This window comes from Salmo salar, chromosome 03 (assembly GCF_965601325.2).
Source record: "Salmo salar chromosome 03, fSalSal1, whole genome shotgun sequence".
NCBI lineage: Eukaryota > Metazoa > Chordata > Actinopteri > Salmoniformes > Salmonidae > Salmo > Salmo salar.
Genome location: NC_138293.1, coordinates 9,211,063 through 9,230,789, shown reverse-complemented (window position 1 = coordinate 9,230,789; position 19,727 = coordinate 9,211,063). Strand labels below are relative to the sequence as shown.

The 19,727-nt window shown below is 42.6% G+C and overlaps 1 protein-coding gene across 3 annotated transcripts; it reads left to right on the top strand.

Annotated features, from left to right (window-relative positions):
* The first annotated feature begins 1,605 nt into the window (after positions 1 to 1,605).
* On the top strand, positions 1,606 to 19,727 carry LOC106597187 (tetratricopeptide repeat protein 19, mitochondrial). Of its 3 annotated transcripts, none has more exons than XM_045714461.2 (10): positions 1,606 to 3,505; positions 3,815 to 3,890; positions 4,153 to 4,263; positions 4,642 to 4,680; positions 6,714 to 6,770; positions 8,833 to 8,894; positions 9,274 to 9,368; positions 11,907 to 12,061; positions 15,085 to 15,247; positions 17,118 to 19,727. In XM_045714461.2, the coding sequence occupies exons 3-10, from the start codon at positions 4,159 to 4,161 to the stop codon at positions 17,276 to 17,278; spliced, it is 837 nt and encodes a 278-aa protein (XP_045570417.1). In that variant the 5' UTR covers positions 1,606 to 3,505; positions 3,815 to 3,890; positions 4,153 to 4,158; the 3' UTR covers positions 17,279 to 19,727. The 3 variants fall into 3 exon arrangements, with proteins under 3 accessions (XP_045570417.1, XP_014043888.1, XP_082829378.1); XM_014188413.3 differs by having other exon boundaries at positions 3,799 to 3,890; XM_082973252.1 differs by having other exon boundaries at positions 3,799 to 3,913.

Here is a 19,727-nt window from a genome sequence, read left to right as displayed (position 1 = left end):
TGCCATGAAAAATAAACAAATTAACAATGAAAGTTAAATCAGGGTCCATATAATTTGGTTAAAAATAAAACATAATATCAGAATCTCTCAGATTAACATTAATAATAGTTTCTTTAAAAAATAAAATAAAATCTTCTAACTCACTCCAAACTCTTCTGACATAAGAACAGTCTCAAAATAAATGTCCAAGAGTTTCTGGGTCACAATCACAAAATACACATTTGTTATCAATAGCTATTTTAAATCTGTGTATATAAAGGTCTTATTATTATTATTATTGGCCATCTACCGAAATAATTTTCTCACAGAGATATACGTTGATAAATGGCTACGACAGGTTGTCATCTATCAACAGATATATGTAGTATACCCAAGTTTATTGAGGTTTGTCTGTTAGAAGGGCGCAAAATGTACACGTTGCCCCAGTTCCATTGATTTCAATACACTACCGATGTGAGTGATTCATTTGCGCACGCTATTGATTATAGTAGAACAAGTTAATCAATTCCACTCTTGAGTGGCCGCTTGGTAAATATTGGTTCGTGTGCAGTTCATAAGGTACCAATTTAGCAAAATACAACTAATCTAAACACAAGTGTGTGTAGGGAGTAACTTTTATGTATTCGTCTTCAAAATATCAGGATTTATTTCAGCATATTGATTAGGAATTTGGACATCTAAAACCAGTGTATTGACAGTCGGCCATAAATCAAACAGCCATGACAACCGGAAGCAGCAACAGTACAATTTGAAATGTATGTTTTAGGACTATAAATGGTACTTAACATTATTTTTTTCTACAGAATTCTACTGTATCAAATAAAAACTACCCAATGAGCCCAAAAACATGCTATGATTTATTGATTGTTATTATTGTAATGAAACAGGCAGGGAGCAGGCCTCGAACCCTCGACCTTCTAGCCCGAAGTCCAGCGCGCTATCGACTGTGCCCCAAAATAATTCTCCAGCGGCAGAATCGATATACGCGCTTATAAACCCAGGGTCGTTACATTATATTAGTGAAACTGTGACAATATGTTTGTCCTGGCTAGATGTAGCCATCTAACTCGCTTTCAATACAACCTGGCTAGCTAACATCTCTGCTACAGTAGCTGGCATTGGAGGGCTGACTGTTATAATTTAAATGTAACCTTTATTTAACTAGACAAGTCAGTTAAGAACAAATTCTTATTTACAATGAGTTTACAGGGAAACAGTGGGTTAGTTGCTCAGTGGGTTAGCTGTTCAGGGGCAGAACAACAGCTCGGGGATTCGATCCAGCAACTTTTTGGTTACAGGCCCAACGCTCTAACCACTAGGCTACCTGCCGCTCCATTAACGTGTATTGTGTAGTGCAAAATAAATAAATGAATGATTCAGTTATGTTGGTAATTAGTCTCTTGGCAGCATTCTGCCTTTTCCCTACAGTTTTCAGCGATTAGCTTCACCCACGACTGGCTCATATGCTACACCCGAAGTACATTCAATTCCAAAGGAATGCTGCATTAGTCTTTCAGTATTACGTTGCAGAGGCAGTGTTTTCGGTGTTCTAGGTGGTCAAATTGCATGCGAAGACTTGACAGAAATAGTAGAAAAAGGTGAATGTTGAACTTTATTTTATTACTTTTTTTTTTACACACACAAAAAAAAACGTTTACATAAGAACAACTTACACACACAATCATACACCGACTACATCTCATCTTCCCAGACCAGCATGCTCACAGCCCATCCCTAGTGCCTGCATTATTGTTTGCCACTTGGCCTTAAATTGTCCCAATTTGTTTTTCATGGTATTTCAATAATTAATCATTAGATTTTTCTATTGTGTCAATGATGGCGGATTGATTGACTTCCAAGTTTGTAGTATACCTTTTTTTCGTGATGAGAATCGTCCAGCCCATTGGTTATCTCACTACACCCTCATATGCCATGTCTTGAAATATGCAGACAGACGGATTAAAAGTACATTTACATTGTAATAATAGACAGCCAATTTTCTAGTTTCGCCCACAATTTCCGGCCTTTTGTAGCATTCCCAGAAAGCATGGATTAATTGCGTTCATATATTTTATCGGCATGCTTCTTGTACTTGATTTAATATTTTTTTAGTATGTTATTTACAATGTTACTTATTTTATTACTATGACACCATTGCACTGTGTGAGAAGTCTGCAAGGCCATGACAATACAATTAGATTTGACTGGGATTTGATTTGTAGTCACTAGTGTCGCTGACCCGGAGAACGGCGGGCCATGGGCGGTTGGGCTGCGTGAGGAAAACGGCACGGTGAACGCGAGCTATGTACTATGACACCGTTGGCACTGTGTGAGACGTTTTCTTTTCTAACGGAGATGTACATTTGAATCACCTGTAGTGTACAGCAGCAGTCATGTTCCAAACAACTGGAAACTCAGAAGAAGAAAAAAATAATACGAGGTCAAATAATGACGTCAGTGACCTTCAGATCGGAGCTCCTGAAATGTTCCGAGTTCACAAGTTGGATGACCTTTCAAATCGATTTTTCCCAGTTTTGAGCGCACTGAAGTCGGGAGATTTATCCAAATCCGAGTTCCCAGTTGAACGCGGCAAAAGGCTTGTGGGTAGCTGGTGCTTCAGAGGGTAGCTACCAGATAGCTTAGAAAAACGAATTGGTTGTGTAATTTATAATGCATTTTGTTTTTGTTCGGTACAAACTTGCTCCCAATTTAAGAAGAAATACCCGTAGACGTTCGTTCTCCATTTTTGAATTGGAGATCTCATGCTGGTAACGCTAGTCTGCTGTCGTCTTTTCCACTGCCCTGAAAATCTCATCAAACACTGTTGTTTAATCGTTTCTGATGCTCCTCTGCTACCTTCTTTCCCACTGTCCCAAATAACTCAACAGCTACTGCTGTTAATCGCTCGGTAATAAACACATTCAACAGCTGTACTATAGACATTTTGGACAAAGTACACTTCAGATGCTCATAAACAAAATCAACTGAAGGTAGTCGTATTGACCGCGGGCGCAGAGAATCACTTCCGGGACAAGTTTTTTGGTATTGCCCTTCAAAATAGAAAATATTGATGTATTCAATACATATGCGAAAAGATAGTAATTATTAAGAAAATAATTAATAATATTGTTATGTACAAATTCCCTTTTTATGTTTAACGCTTTTTGATTACAAAGAGTGACGTGTTTTGGTCTTCCACCAAAACTTCCCGACTGAATTGTAACGTATTTTAAAATGGCGTTACCCGCTGTCACTCGTGCGGTCTTTGCTAATAGGAATCAAATAAAGCAATTTATGTCAGAGGGCTCCCGCAACCTGTCTTTAGGTAGTCGAGTTCATGCGAGGACACAGTCATTGAAATGTCTGAAATGGACGACTTCTCAATCGAATGCTGTCCATGCTACTGTGCACGGAAGGTCACCGCTATACCGCAGCTGCGAAAGCAATGGCGATGAAAATAGTCGCGCTACTAGTAACTGGACTTATACAATGGGGAGTGTAATTGGTAAGTAAATTATAGTTACGTTAGATGTGTTTAAAATACTCTTCCCTAGTGTGTGTGTGTGTGTGTGTGTGTGTGTGTGTGTGTGTGTGTGTGTGTCATTGTCAGTACATGACACTTCTACCAAGAGACTATCGTCGATAATGTTTTACGTTGATGTGCATATGATTTGCATCATTATGGAGTCCTTCAACATGTCATTACAAGAACGTGGTTTAACGTTCACAACCGGTCATTTGAGTCATTGAGTGACCTAAATGTTTTGTGATATACATCCCCCTCCTTCTCGTTCATAGCGTTCTCTCTCTTCAGCAAAGCTGAGGAGGACACCAGAACTGATGCCCAGAAGAAAGAAGATGAGATTATTTTACTTTTGAAGAGAGCCAAGGTAACTAACTGTCATTGATTCAGGTAACTTCTCAATCCAGTTTCTACCTAGAATCTTAATCTAAAGTACCATGCAACTGTATTTGCCAAGAGATGATATGAAATCTTCTGAATCTAAGTGTCATCAACGTAACAGCATTTTAATTGTTTCAATTCAGACCCAAATGTTTGTCATATCTGTCTTAGACATTATGTTTTGATGAAGTGTCATGTCTTTACATGTACATGTCTTCTGAGTAATATTGGTGTGTGTTGTGTTAAAGCTCAGTATGATGCGGGGGCAGTTGCATGGAGCCAATGGATTCCTCCACCAGGCCATCGCGTTGGCCCACCAGTCTAACAATACACAAGCTATCATCTACACCTACAGCTTGGTAAAAGCCTTGACTATTTCACAGGATGTTTTTAACTTGTTCAAATGTGCTTCAAACCCAGTGTTATTAGCCTACACAGTGAACTTGTGGGAACACGTGGTTGACTAGACTTATTTGACACGTGATTGATCTTTGCTTCTGCTGTGCATTACAGAGTGAATTTAAGAATCGCAGCCTCTTGCAATAGTGATATTGCACACACATTGATCCATGTCGTGATAACGATAGTTTTGAGGTATCACTCAATACACTTTGATGGAGTAATGTGCTTACTCAGGAATTTCTGTAAGCATTTTTTTGAATGTAATGCCATGGCATTAATGCCACAAACTCAGCAGCACATCATTATTGTTGTTTTATTGTCCCCGGTCTCTACAGATGGCGAACCTTGCCTATGTCCAAGGTCATCTGGATAATGTGAGTAATAGCAGAGGTCGCCACTCTTTCTCTTCTCTTCAGTGAACCCCCACCTGCTGTCCCACTTTTGGAATCCTGCTTAAAGTTAAAATCTGCAAGGAGGACTGCCACTATTGACGTTTCCTAATGTACAGTGGGGGGGGAAAGTATTTGATCCCCTGCTGATTTTGTGCGTTTGCCCACTTACAAAGAAATGATCAGTCTATAATTTTAATGGTAGGTTTATTTGAACAGTGAGAGAGAGAATAACAACATAAAAATCCAGAAAAACGCATGTCAAAAATGTGTATAAAATTATTAGCATTTTAATGAGGGAAATAAGTATTTGACCCCTCTGCAAAACATGACTTAGTACTTGGTGGCAAAACCCTTGTTGGCAATCACAGAGGTCAGACGTTTCTTGTAGTTGGCCAGCAGGTTTGCACACATCTCAGGAGGGATTTTGTCCCACTCCTCTTTGCAGATCGTTTCGAGGCTGACGTTTGGCAACTCGAACCTTCAGCTCCCTCCACAGATTTTCTATGGGATTAAGGTCTGGAGACTGGCTAGGCCACTCCAGGACCTTAATGTGCTTCTTCTTGAGCCACTCCTTTGTTGCCTTGGCCGTGTGTTTTGGGTCATTATCGTGCTGGAATACCCATCCACGAGACATTTTCAATGCCCTGGCTGAGGGAAGGAGGTTTTCACCCAAGATTTGACGGTACATGGCCCCGTCCATCGTCCCTTTGATGCGGTGAAGTTGTCCAGGCCCCTTAGCAGAAACCCCCCCCCCCCCCAAAGCATAATGTTTCCACCTCCATGTTTGACGGTTGAGATGGTGTTCTTGGGGTCATAGGCAGCATTCCTCCTCCTCCAAACACGGCGAGTTGATGTCAAAGAGCCCCATTTTGGTCTCATCTGACCACAACACTTTCACCAGTTGTCCTCTGAGTCATTCAGATGTTCATTGGCAGACTTCAGACGGGCCTGTATATGTATTGTTGAGCAGGGGGACCTTGCGGGCGCTGCAGGATTTCAGTCCTTCACGGCGTAGTGTGTTACCAATTGTTTTCTTGGTGACTATGGTCCCAGCTGCCTTGAGATCATTGACAAGATCCTCCAGTGTAGTTCTGGGCTGATTCCTCACCGTTCTCATTATCATTGCAACCCCACGAGGTGAGATCTTGCATGGAGCCCCAGGCCGAGGGATATTGACAGTTCTTTTGTGTTTCTTCCATTTGTGAATAATCGCACCAAATGTTGTCACCTTCTCACCAAGCTGCTTGGCGATGGTCTTGTAACCCATTCCAGCCTTGTGTAGGTCTACAATCTTGTCCCTGACATCCTTGGAGAGCTCTTTGGTCTTGGCCATGGTGGAGAGTTTGGAATCTGATTGATTGATTGCTTCTGTGGACAGGTGTCTTTTTTACAGGTAACAAGCTGTGGTTAGGAGCACTCCCTTTAAGAGTGTGCTCCTAATCTCAGCTCGTTACCTGTATAAAAGACACCTGGGAGCAGGAAATCTTTCTGATTGAGAGGGGGTCAAATACTTATTTCCCTCATTAAAATGCAAATCAATTTATAAAATTTTTGACATGCGTTTTTCTGGATATTTTTGTTGTTATTCTGTTTCTCACTGTTGAAATAAACCTACCATTAAAATTATAGACTGATCCTTTCTTTGTCAGTGGGCAAACGTACAAAATCAGCAAGGGATCAAATATTTTTTTCCCCCACTGTATGTGTTCTTCAAAGGAGGGCACAAATTGAGAAGAGCCAATTGTCTTAGCATTTTTTTTAAATCCTGTTTTTGTTGATGTCTGTAAGCTGGAGGTGAAGATGATGTCATATTGTGGGGTCTACCTTTGAAACCATTCAGTTGTACTAAGCTCATGAGGCATTCATAAGTATTTTCTTCAAGAATTCATGGTACATTATTCATTGAAATGACAATTGAGCAGAGGTTAATGTGATTGTACCTTTTTTTTTTTTTAATGCTTGTGTTTTGAGCTGTTTTGCTGACTTCCAGTGACCCCTGTGCTCTTCTCCCCCAGGCAGAGAAACTGTTCAAAGTGGCCATGAGTTTCATGTTGTCCGGAGGAACACCACAGGTGAGGGTTTGTTGTGTGTCTAAGTAAGAGGTTAATAGTAGAGGTCGACCGATTTATGATTTTTCAACGCCGATACCGATTAATCGGCCAATTTGTTTTTCTTATATATATATATATATATATATATATATATATATATATATATATATATATATATATTTGTAATAATGACAATTACAACAATACTCAATGAACACTTATTAACTTAATATAATACATCAATAAAATAAATAAACATGTTCAATTTGGTTTAAATAATGCAAAAACAAAGTGTTGGAGAAGAAAGTAAAAGTGCAATATGTGCCATGTAAAAAAGCTAACGTTTAAGTTCCTTGCTCAGAACATGAGTCTTCAATATTCCCAGGTAGGAAGTTTTAGGTTGTAGTTATTATAGGACTATTTCTCTCTATACCATTTGTATTTCATATACCTTTTGACTATTGGATGTTCTAATAGGTACTTTAGTATTGCCAGCCTAATCTCGGGAGTTGATAGGCTTGAACAGTGCAATGCTTGAAGCATTGCGAAGAGCTGCTGGCAAACACAGTAAAGTGCTGTTTGAATGAATGCTTACGAGCCTGCTGCTGCCTACCACTGCTCAGTCAGACTGCTCTATCAAATCATAGACTTAATTATAATATAATAGCACACAGAAATACGAGCCTTAGTTCATTAATATGGTCAAATCCGTAAACTATCATTTCGAAAACAAAACATTTATTCTTTCAGTGAAATATGGAACCGTTCCGTATTTTATCTAACGGGTGGCATCCATAAGTCAAAATATTCCTGTTACATTGCACAACCTTCAATGTAATGTCATAATTATGTAAAATTCTGGCAAATTAGTTCGCGACGAGCCAGGCGGCCCAAACTGTTGCATATACCCTGACTCTGCGTGCAATGAACGCAAGAGAAGTGACACAATTTCCCTAGTTTAATATTGCCTGCTAACCTGGATTTCTTTTAACTAAATATGCAGGTTTTAAAAAAATATGTACTTCTGTGTATTGATTTTAAGAAAGGCATTGATGTTTATGGTTAGGTACATTCGTGCAACAATTGTGCTTTTTTTCGCAAATGCGCTTTTGTTAAATCATCCCCCGTTTGGCGAAGTTGGCTGTCTTTGTTAGGAAGAAATAGTCTTCACACAGTTCGCAACGAGCCAGGCGGCCCAAACTGCTGCATATACCTTGACTCTGTTGCACAGAACGCAAGAGAAGTGACACAATTTCCCTAGTTAAAAGAAATTCATCTTAGCAGGCAATATTAACTAAATATGCAGGTTTAAAAATATATACTTGTGTATTGATTTTAAGAAAGGCGTTGATGTTTATGGTTAGGTACACATTGGTGCAACGACAGTGCTTTTTTCGAATGCGCTTGTTAAATATCCTGTTTGGCGAAGTAGGCTGTGATTCAATGATAAATTAGCAGGCACCACATCGATTATATGCAACGCAGGACAAGCTAGATAAACTAGTAATATCACCAACTATGTGTAGTTTGATTATTTTTTTTTTATAAGATGCGTTTAATGCTGCTAACCTTACCTTGGTTCCTTGCTGCACTCGCATAACAGGTAGTCAGCCTGCCACGCAGTCTCCTCGTGGAGTGCAATGTAATCGGCCATGATCTGTGTCCAAAAATGCCGATTACCGATTGTTATGAAAACTTGAAATTGGCCCTAATTAATTACCCATTCCAATTACTCGGTCGACCTCTAGTTAATAGCGTGGTAAATATATAAAAATGTATGCACGCATTACTGTAAGTCACTTTGGATAAAAACGTCTGCTACATGGCATATATTTTATTAATAGTAGAGGAATAGAATTGTTGTGACATCTGGACAGTAGAGTCGCTGGGTACTGAAGCAGCTTTTTGATTTTGAAATGAAGAGGACTATCTATCTATTGTTCATTTGAGGAAAGGAGGACTGTCTGGGATAGTTTTAGGCTCAGCTCCGTCAATTCAGAAACCATTGGTCGGTGCATTGTGGTCCAGACACTCAATGCTATATTGCTACTTCAGTCTTTTTCCCTCTCCCTCGGGTTCAAAGGATGACAATGGGGTCATTGAGATGTCCTTGAAGCTCGCTACCATATATGCCGGCCAGGAGAAGTAAGTGAACTTCTTCATGTGGGTTTAAATGGACGTTGGAGCAATTGAATCAGCTTCAAGGTTTAAAGCAACCAAATTAGTTCTAGTGGTCCTTACCTCTTAAATAATGGACATCATTTAAATTAGGAGGCACCTTTTTGATGTATACTTTTAATAGATACAAATACGTTTCTGATAGGAGCCAGCCAGCTTAGATGAAGATTGTGCCTATACAACATTAGAAGGCCTCTACCCAAAGGTTTTCAGTTGAGAATGTTATTTTTTTTCTGCGGTTGGTTGTAGTCCTGTATTATAGGACTACATTTTCATGAACCACCCCCCAGGTTCTACATACCACGGTGCACCATTTACCAACTGTAACCCGTTTGTTTCTTCTCAGGAATGACTTGGCAAAGATGGGTTTCCAGTTTTGCACTGAATCCCTTGAAGCCAAGTTGGAGAAATTCAATGAACTTCCTGCTGAGGAGCAATCGGGTATCTAACGACCAAACCTTCAAATAGTTTTAGCTGTAATAGCATAAGATTGTGTGTGTGACTCTGGATGATGTCATCATTATGTTGTCATCCAGAGTCACATTTTGATTTATTTTCCAAGCTATGGCACACTACTTTACATACAGAAGGTTTTTAAAAGGGCAAAATAGTTTGGTCTGCTTTGTTTTTTTGAATTTTTTGTCATTGAAAAAATTATCACGATACTGGTATTTTCACAGCCCTAATCAGGATCCTCATCTATCTCCTGTCCAACACTGCTCGTGTGTGTGTGTGTGTGTGTGTGTGTGTGTGTGTGTGTGTGTGTGTGTGTGTGTGTGTGGGGGGGGGGGGGGGGGGGGGGGGGGGGGGGGCACAATGCTGTCTGCTAAAAATGCATATCACTTGACTCAAACTTGCCTGTAGCTCACATCATTATCACAAATCTAGGCTTACATTTTAGTCAAAACAGTACGGTCTTGGTCTGACCCGCAAAGCAACACACAAATCTTTAATGCTAAGAAAAAAATATTTTTTTTGTTATAAGATGCATAAAGGTGCAATCTATACCTTTTTTATAATTTCTTAACCACTAATTAATTTTAACTTATTTGAAATGCTAGCTTCATAAGTAAATGATCAATTTCAAGCAACTTTGACATGTCACCATTTCTGGTGAGCTTGCAAAGTAAACCATTACTATTCTTGATCACCAAACAATTTTTGGAGCTGCATATTTATTTATTTTGGCATTCCCCTACACTGCACCCCATCCTATATCTGTACAGCAAATCAGCAATCTGTTCGCTAGCTCGCTGACCTGTGTTGATTGACATATTGCTGTTCCAATCAGAGGGCTGAGTGTACGATTCGCTAGCCAGTCTGTTGCACGTTTTCTTTTGCAAGGGCGATGCTGCAGCTAGTGTCTTTGGCTGTGTAGAGAGTAATCCACAGACACTCTGTGCCACAAAATTCAAGTCATCAGTCAGTCAAGTCCCGAGCCTTGAGGCTCCAAGTCTCAAGTTATTTTATTTTCTGTCGAGTCTCAAGTCCACAACTCGGGTATGATCAAATCGTCACTGTAGGAACAACATGCACTTCCTGATGAACCAACCCAGAGACAGTCAGTATATTCGTTACATCCATGATACAAACAGCTATAAATTCTCTTGGGAGATAACGGGGTTGTTCGTTTGATCGTAAGCTATTCTCGGTCAGGAGAACATACCCTTAAGGGTTTGTACATTCCTAAAATCACACCATGAGTTGTTGATCATAAAACATACTCTTCCGTGCCACTGTTTTTCCCACAAAGCTCTTTTACCTTTTCTGCGTGATGTACCTACAACCCCGTGGGCTGCGTTGCTTGATCAAGCACCTCCCCTGATTAACATAATCTGTCTCACGGAGACTTGGTTGTGTCTTGTATATCTGATAGGAAATCTGAGCTCAAAGTTTATTGTCTAGGGACTGTACAGTAGCAGGTGATATACTAGAAAGGGGAGGGTGGTTTTAATTAGAATAGAACTTTAGCTCGCCTTCCCCTCCTCTGGTGGCATCTTCTTTGAAAAAGGGCTCTCGTAAGCAATGGAACTGCTTTGGGTAGTCTAGACGGAGTATCCTTCTCCAGGTAAAACTAATTTGTCTTGAGTAATCTCAATCTGATGTCCAGAATTGCTTGTCGGTGATAGGGAATAATACTAGAAACCTTCTGATCAAATAAAGTAAAAAAAAAAACATTTTTTAAACTTAAAATAATCAAGAGTGCTAAATTGGCAGGGAGCTAGCAACAGGGCGACCATCGTCAGCGCCATCTTGTTTTAAAAGCCAGTCCATTGTACTGTTCAGTAAACAACAGACTGTCAGTTCATTGTAAAGTGCAGGCCTAGCCTCCTCTTCTCTAGCTGTGTTGGGCCCTATGGGGTCTTCTCTCTAGTACAGAGTGTGTGTGTGCGCGCTGTCCTTGTGCTCCTTTCTTTGTAAATGTTGTCCAATTACAATATTTAAACCCTGATAATGTCGTCTGTAATCCGGGGCGTGACAGAACAGCACAACAAACGCTGCTCCCTGTGAACTGAATGTCTCAAGCAGACTGATGTAGCTTTTCCTCTAGGACATTCCATGTGCTTTTCTCAGTCCCTTTTTTTTACTTTTCATTCTTAATCCTTCCAAATCAAGTCCCCGTCAATGACAGGCATTACCATTGCACAATGCAGCCACAACCATGCTTGAAATGATTGTGTGGCCTGGCTGGTGTAGTGGTGCTGTCTTAGGCTCACATTATGTACCGTGACGGTATAGGCTGGAATCCGGCCTTATACCCTGTAACGTAGAGAGAGGATATCGTTCCCCTTGGTCACCCTCTCACACTATCTGGTCAATAAAATCAGAACCATTTAAATAAAGAGGGCGACGTTATCTTCTGAAAAGTTCTGTAACCTTGCTTTTAGTATGGTGTGCATTCAACTTGTGACCTTTGACCTTTTGATATTGAGCTTGCTCACTGACAACATCCATCCTCGTGTTTCTCCCTCTCTTCAGAGGAGTTGCGGAAGGAGACCCGGCTCCTGCTGGGCCTGACCCTGGACTCCCACGCCCGCTACATGGTCGCTATACACCGCCTGAGCCAGGCGGTGGTGGACTACAAGCAAGCCTTGCTGATCTGTCAGGAAGAGCAGGGACAGACCCACCCACAGGTACCAGTTGGCCAGGAAGAGACCTGCACACAGGTACCAGGAAGAGCAGGGAGAGACCTGCCCACAGGTACCAGGAAGAGCAGGGAGAGAACCGCTCCGTTACCAGGAAGAGCAGGGAGAGAACCGCTCACAGGTACCAGGAAGATCAGGGAGAGAACCGCTCACAGGTACCAGGAAGAGCAGGGAGAGAACCGCTCCGTTACCAGGAAGAGCAGGGAGAGAACCGCTCACAGGTACCAGGAAGAGCAGGGAGAGAACCGCTCCGTTACCAGGAAGAGCAGGGAGAGAACCGCTCACAGGTACCAGGAAGATCAGGGAGAGAACCGCTCACAGGTACCAGGAAGAGCAGGGAGAGAACCGCTCCGTTACCAGGAAGAGCAGGGAGAGAACCGCTCACAGGTACCAGGAAGAGCAGGGAGAGAACCGCTCCGTTACCAGGAAGAGCAGGGAGAGAACCGCTCACAGGTACCAGGAAGATCAGGGAGAGAACCGCTCACAGGTACCAGGAAGAGCAGGGAGAGAACCGCTCCGTTACCAGGAAGAGCAGGGAGAGAACCGCTCACAGGTACCAGGAAGATCAGGGAGAGAACCGCTCACAGGTACCAGGAAGAGCAGGGAGAGAACCGCTCACAGGTACCAGCGAGAGACCCGCCCACAGGTACCAGGAAGAGCAGGGAGAGAACCGCTCACAGGTACCAGGGAGAGACCCGCCCACAAGTACCAGGAAGAGCAGGGAGAAACCTGCCCACAGAAGACTGATGTAGTCTAAATGCTTTGCAACCTATCAAATTTTATTGGTCACATACATGGTTAGCAGATGTTAATGCAAGTGTAACGAAATGCTTCTAGTGCCGACAGTGCAGTAAAATCAAACAATTCCACAACTATCTAATACACACAAACCTTTAGGGATGGAATAAGAATATGTACATATAAATATATGGATGCGCGATGTCATAGACGGTATAAGATACTATATATATATATATATATATATATGAGATGTGTAATGTAAGATATGTAAACATTATTAAAGTGGCTAGTGAGTCTCTGTAGGCAGCAGCCTCTCTATGTTAGTGATTGCTGTTTAGCAGTCTGATGGCCTTGAGATAGAAGCTGTTTTTCAGTCTCTCGGTCACAGCTTTGATGCACCTGTACTGACCTTGCCTTCTGGATGGTAGCGGGGTGAACTGGCAGGGGCTCGGGTGGTTGTTGTCCTTGATGATCTTTTTGGCCTTCCTGTGCTGTAGGTGTCCTGGAGGGCAGGTAGTTTGCCCCCGGTCATGCGTTGTGCAGACCTCACTACCCTCTGGAGAGCCTTACGGTTGCGGGCGGTGCAGTTGGCGTACCAGGTGGTGATACAGCCCGACAGGATGCTCTCGATTGTGCATCTGTAAAAGTTTGTCAGGGTTTTAGGTGACAAGCCAAATTTCTTCAGCCTCCTGAGGTTGAAGAGGCGCTGTTGCACCTTCTTCACCACACTGTCTGTGTGGGTGGACCATTTCAGTTTGTCTGTGATGTGTACGCCGAGGAACTTAACTTTCCACCTTCTCCCTTCAATGTGGATAGAGGGGTGCTCCCTCTGCTGTTTCCTGAACTAGACGATCTCCTTTGTTATGTTGACGTTGAGTGAGGTTGTTTTCCTGACACCACACTCCGAGTGCACTCACCTCCTTCCTGTAGGTTCTCTTGTCGTTGTTGGTGATCAAGCCCACTCCTGTTGTGTTGTATGCAAACTTTAGGATTGAGTTGGAGGCGTGCATGGCCACGCAGTTATGGGTGAACAGTGAGTACAGGAGGAGGCTGAGCACGCACCCTTGTGGGGCCCCAGTGTTGAGGATCAGCGAAGTGGAGATGCTGTTTCCTACCTTCACCACCTGGGGGCGGCCCGTCAAAGTCCAGGACCCAGTTGCACAGGGTGAGGTTGAGACCCAGGGCCTCCAGCTTAATGATGACCTTGGAGGGTACTATGGTGTTGAATGCTGAGCTGTAGTCAATGAACAGCATTCTTACATAGGTATTCCTCTTGTCCTGATGGGATAGGGCAGTGTGCTGGGCGATTAGTCATTTAGTTAAGTTCTTTGCCTTCTTGGGTACAGGAACAATGGGGGGGCCATCTTGAAGCATGTGGGGACAGCAGACTGGGATAAGGATTGATTGAATATGTCTGTAAACACACCAGCCAGCTGGTCTGCGCATGCTCTGAGGACACGGTGAGGGATGCCGTCTGGGCCAGCAGCCTTGCAAGGGTTAACATTTAAATGAATTACTCACGTTGGCCACGGAAGAGGAGGAGGGCCGCGTCGGTGGCACTGTATTTTCCTCAAAGCTGGCAAAGGTGTTTAGTTTGTGTGGAAGCAATACGCCGGTGTCCGTGACGTGGCTGGTTTTCTTTTTGTAGTCTAATTGCCTGTATACCCTGCCACATACGTCTCTTGTCTGAGCTGTTGAATTGCGACTCCACTTTGTCCCTATACCGACATTTAGCTTGTTTGATTGCTTTGCGGAGGGAATGACTACACTGTTTATATTCGGCCATATTGCCAGTCCTCTTTCCATGGTTAAATGCGGTGGTTCGCACTTTCAGTTTTGTGCGAATGCCGCTATCTATCCATGGTTTTTGGTTAGGGTGGGTTTTAATAGTCACAGTGGGTAGAACATCTCCAATGCACTTACTTATAAACACAGAGTCATGTTATTCTCTGAGGCTGCCCGGAACATTTCCCAGTCTGCATGATCAAAACAATCTTGAAGCGTGGATTCCGATTGGTCAGACCAGCGTTGAATGGTTCTAGTCACGGGTACATCCTGTTTTGAGTTTCTGCTTATAGGATTGTAGGAGCAAGATGGAGTCGTGGTCGGATTTGCCGAAGGGAGGACCTTGTATGCATCGCGGAAATTAGAGTAGCAGTGGTCCAGTGTATAGGTGGTAGTTATGCATCTTGATGTTTTGTAACCTAGAAGTTCATCTGTTCTTACTTATATATTTATCTGGAAATTGTTTTCTGCTGTCCTGACTACAGTCCTTGGTGCTGATGAGTGACCTGGCCACCATCCTGGACATGCAGGGTCGCCACGACGAGGCTCTGCCCCTGGTGAAGCAGGCTGTGGAGCTGAGCAGAGAAGCCGGCCACCCTGACCAACATGTGCTGCTGGGAAACATGGCAGGCATCCTACTGCACAATGGTAAGGAGGGATGAAAATGAGGACAACTTCTAGGAGGGCCTTGGTTTCCTCCAACATGAACTTTTATTGTGAATTCGCTAAATAACTTAATGTAACTCAGTTGGTAGAGCATGGCTCTTGCAACGTCAAGATGGTGGGTTTGATTCCCGCAACCACGCATAAGTAAAAAAAAAAAAAAAGACTGCATGCATACAGTGATGTTGTGGTAAAAAAAAGTGTTAGGTCATGGTGAAAAAAATAACACTCCCTATGGGCATACTTTCAATATGTATTTCCACAGAAGGTGGGTAAACTGTTGAAAGAAAAAACAAGTGGGTAAACCTGTGTTTACCCTCCATTACACCACTGCAAGCATGACTAAGTCTCTGGATAAAAGTGTCTGCTAAATGGCATCTCTATGCATGTGCATGTGATCATGTGATGTGATCCCCTTGGCACAGATGTTTTTATTACCTTTATTTAACCAGGTAGGCAAGTTGAGAACAAGTTCTCATTTACAACTGCGACCTAGCCAAGATAAAGCAAAGCAGTTCGACACATACAACAGAGTTACACATGGAATAAACAAACAATAATACAGTAGAAAAATCTATATACTGCATGTGCAAATGAGGTAGGATAAGAGAGGTAAGGCAATAAATAGGCCATGGTGGCGAAGTAATTACAATATAGCAATTAAACACTGGAATGGTAGGATGTGCAGAAGATGAATGTGCAAGTAGAGATACTGGGGTGCAAAGGAGCAAGATAAATAAATACAGTATGGGGATGAGGTAGATTGGATGGGCTATTTACAGATGAGCTATGTACAGGTGCAGTGCTTTGACAGCTGGTGCTTAAAGCTAGTGAGGGAAGTAAGAGTCTCCAGCTTCAGAGATTTTTGCAGTTCTTTCCAGTCAGTGGCAGCAGAGACTTGTAGATGACCTGGAGCCAGTGGGTTTGGCGACAAGTATGAAGCGAGGGCCAGCCATCGAGAGCATACAGGTTCGCAGTATATGGGGCTTTGGTGACAGAGTAGAGTGTTGGAGGCTATTTCGTAAATGAAATCGCTGAAGTCGAGGATCGGTAGGATGGTCAGTTTTACGAGGGTATGTTTGGCAGCATGAGTGAAGGATGCTTTGTTGTGAAATAGGAAGCCGATTCTAGATTTAATTTTGGATTGGAGATGCTTAATGTGAGTCTGGAAGGAGAGTTTACAGTCTAACCAGACACCTAGGTATTTGTCCACATATTCTAAGTCAGAACCGTCCAGAGTAGTGATCGAAGAACACGCATTTAGTTTTACTTGCATTTAAGAGCAGTTGGAGGCCATGGAAGGAGTGTTGTATGGCATTGAAGCTCATCTGGAGGTTAGTTAACATAGTGTCCAAAGAAGGGCCAGAGGTATACAGAATGGTGTCGTCTGCGTAGAGGTGGATCAAAGAATCACCAGCAGAGAGAGCGACATTGATGTATACAGAGAAGAGAGTCGGCCTGAGGATTGAACCCTGAAGCACCCCCATAGAGACTGCCAGAGGTCCGGACAACAGGCCCTCCGATTTGACATACTGAGCTCTTATCGGAGAAGTAGTTGGTGAACCAAGCGAGTCAGTCATTTGAGAAACCAAGGCTGTTGAGTCTGCCGATAAGAATGTTGTGATTGACAGAGTCGAAAGCCTTAGCCAGGTCGACGAATACGGCATTTTGAGTAGGTGCAGCTGCACAGACGTTAATGACTTTTACGACTGTTGATCATCTCTGTAGTGTTCACTAGGGCGTGCAATAGAAAACAACAATGTGTGTATTTTTTGGAGAAGGCCAATCACAGGTAATCCCACCTGTTTTTCTTCTGTTTCGTGCCATAATGAACACAATCCTTGTCTCCTTCTAGATCTTTTTGAGGAGTCTGTGAAGGTGTACAAGGAGGCCCTGGCTCTGGCCCAGTCTGCAGGAGATGAAGAAGCAGTGGAGCAGATACAGGAGGGACTGAAAGAGGTGGGCAACAGGAGGAAAGCACAGAAGGCAGAAGCAGCCAAGAATAAGACGGACTGACCAGTTGGATCAACTAAACTAATCTTATTAACACAACCCCAAGCAATCTCTCTGAACTCGTCTGTGCTGAAGGGATCGGAGTGGTCAGTGTTAGCACCAGTTATGGAGTACAGGGCATTTAGCTCAGAAAGAGAAGAACAAACACAATAACACTGTCACATTACAACAGATGTCTTGGAACAGTTTCTTACAATGGGCAATTAACAATTTCGTCTGTATTGTGGTCTGTTTGTTGTCAGATTGGCTTAAGATGTAAGGGGAACACCTCAGGGCTTAATTAAGTCGATGGCCAGAATTCAATCCAAGGTGTGTTGTCGACAAGCGTAATTGTACTTGACTTTTAAATTATGACTTTATATTTACTTTTGTGCTGGCATCTTCAGAGTTTGTCATGAATGCGATCTCTCCACGAACGTCGAGGGGAAATGCCTTTTTACAAAGGCACATTGTCGACAATGTGTCTTGTTTGAATTCCATCCTGAATGATGGTGCCTTAGTCTGATGACTTGCCATTGCTATCTGAATCACTATAAATGAAACTAAGATATGTAAATGTTTGTATATACAAAATGTTTTATGGGCTAGAATGTGACATAGGACTTAACTGGCAGCTTCAAGAGTGAAAGGCCTAATCAATAACCTTTGTGTGAACAGAGATGTATCATAATAAAAACTCTGAGATGGTATATACTGTTTATACAGTGAGGGGGGGAAAAAGTATTTGATCCCCTGCTGATTTTGTACGTTTGCCCACTTACAAAGAAATGATCAGACTATAATTTTAATGGTAGGTTTATTTGAACAGTGAGAGACAGAATAACAACAACAAAAAATCCAGAAAAACGTTATAAAATGATTTGCATTTTAATGAGGGAAATAAGTATTTGACCCCTCTGCAAAACATGACTTAGTACTTGGTGGCAAAACCCTTGAAGGCAATCAGAGGTCAGACGTTTCTTGTAGTTGGCCACCAGGTTTGCACACATCTCAGGAGGGATTTTGTCCCACTCCTCTTTGCAGATCTTCTCCAAGTCATTAAGGTTTCGAGGCTGACGGTTGCCAACTCGAACCTTCAGCTCCCTCCACAGATTTTCTATGGGATTAAGGTCTGGAGACTGGCTAGGCCACTCCAGGACCTTAATGTGCTTCTTCTTGAGCCACTCCTTTGTTGCCTTGGCCGTGTGTTTTGGGTCATTGTCGTGCTGGAATGCCCATCCACGACCCATTTTCAATGCCCTGGCTAAGGGAAGGAGGTTCTCACCCAAGATTTGACGGTACATGGCCCCGTCGATGCAGTGAAGTTGTCCTGTCCCCTTAGCAGAAAAACACCCCCAAAGCATAATGTTTCCACCTCCATGTTTGACGGTGGGGATGTTGTTCTTGGGGTCATAGGCAGCATTCCTCCTCCAAACACGGCGAGTTGAGTTGATGCCAAAGAGGTCCATTTTGGTCTCATCTGACCACAACACTTTCACCAGTTGTCCTCTGAGTCATTCAGATGTTCATTGGCAAACTTCAGACGGGCATGTATATGTATTCTTGAGCAGGGGGACTTTGCGGGCGCTGCAGGATTTCAGTCCTTCATGGCGTAGTGTGTTACCAATTGTTTTCTTGGTGACTATGGTCCCAGCTGCCTTGAGATCATTGACAAGATCCTCCCGTGTAGTTCTGGGCTGATTCCTCACCGTTCTCATGATCATTGCAACCCCACGAGGTGAGATCTTGCATGGAGCCCCAGGCCGAGGGATATTGACAGTTCTTTTGTGTTTCTTCCATTTGTGAATAATCGCACCAAATGTCACCTTCTCACCAAGCTGCTTGGCGACAGTCTTGTAGCCCATTCCAGCCTTGTGTAGGTCTACAATCCTGTCCCTGACATCCTTGGAGAGCTCTTTGGTCTTGGCCATGGTGGAGAGTTTGGAATCTGATTGATTGATTGCTTCTGTGGACAGGTGTCTTTTTTACAGGTAACAAGCTGCGGTTAGGAGCACTCCCTTTAAGAGTGTGCTCCTAATCTCAGCTAGTTACCTGTATAAAAGACACCTGGGAGCCAGAAATCTTTCTGATTGAGAGGGGGTCAAATACTTATTTCCCTCATTAAAATGCAAATCAATTTATGACATGCGCTTTTCTGGATTTTTTTGTTATTCTGTCTCTCACTGTTCAAATAAACCTATAAAAATTATAGACTGAACCCTTTATCAGTGGACAAACGTACAAAATCAGCAGGGGATCAAATACTTTCCCCCCACTGTATATTACATACAGTGCATTTGGAAAGAATTCCGATCCCTTGACTTTTTCCACATTTTGTTACGTTACAGCCTTATTCTAAAATTGATTAAATTGTTTTTCCCCCTCATCAATCAACACACAATACTCCATAATGACAAAGCAAAAACTGTTTTTTAGAAATGTTTGCAAATGTATTAAATTCACATTTACATAA

Bases quoted from the DNA above. Each gene is read 5' to 3' on its own strand.
- LOC106597187 (XM_014188413.3), top strand. From the start codon at position 3,235: ATGGCGTTACCCGCTGTCACTCGTGCGGTCTTTGCTAATAGGAATCAA. The intron at 3,891-4,152 runs GTAACTAACTGT...GTTGTGTTAAAG, and splicing joins TACTTTTGAAGAGAGCCAAG to CTCAGTATGATGCGGGGGCA. The intron at 15,248-17,117 runs GTAAGGAGGGAT...GTCTCCTTCTAG, and splicing joins AGGCATCCTACTGCACAATG to ATCTTTTTGAGGAGTCTGTG.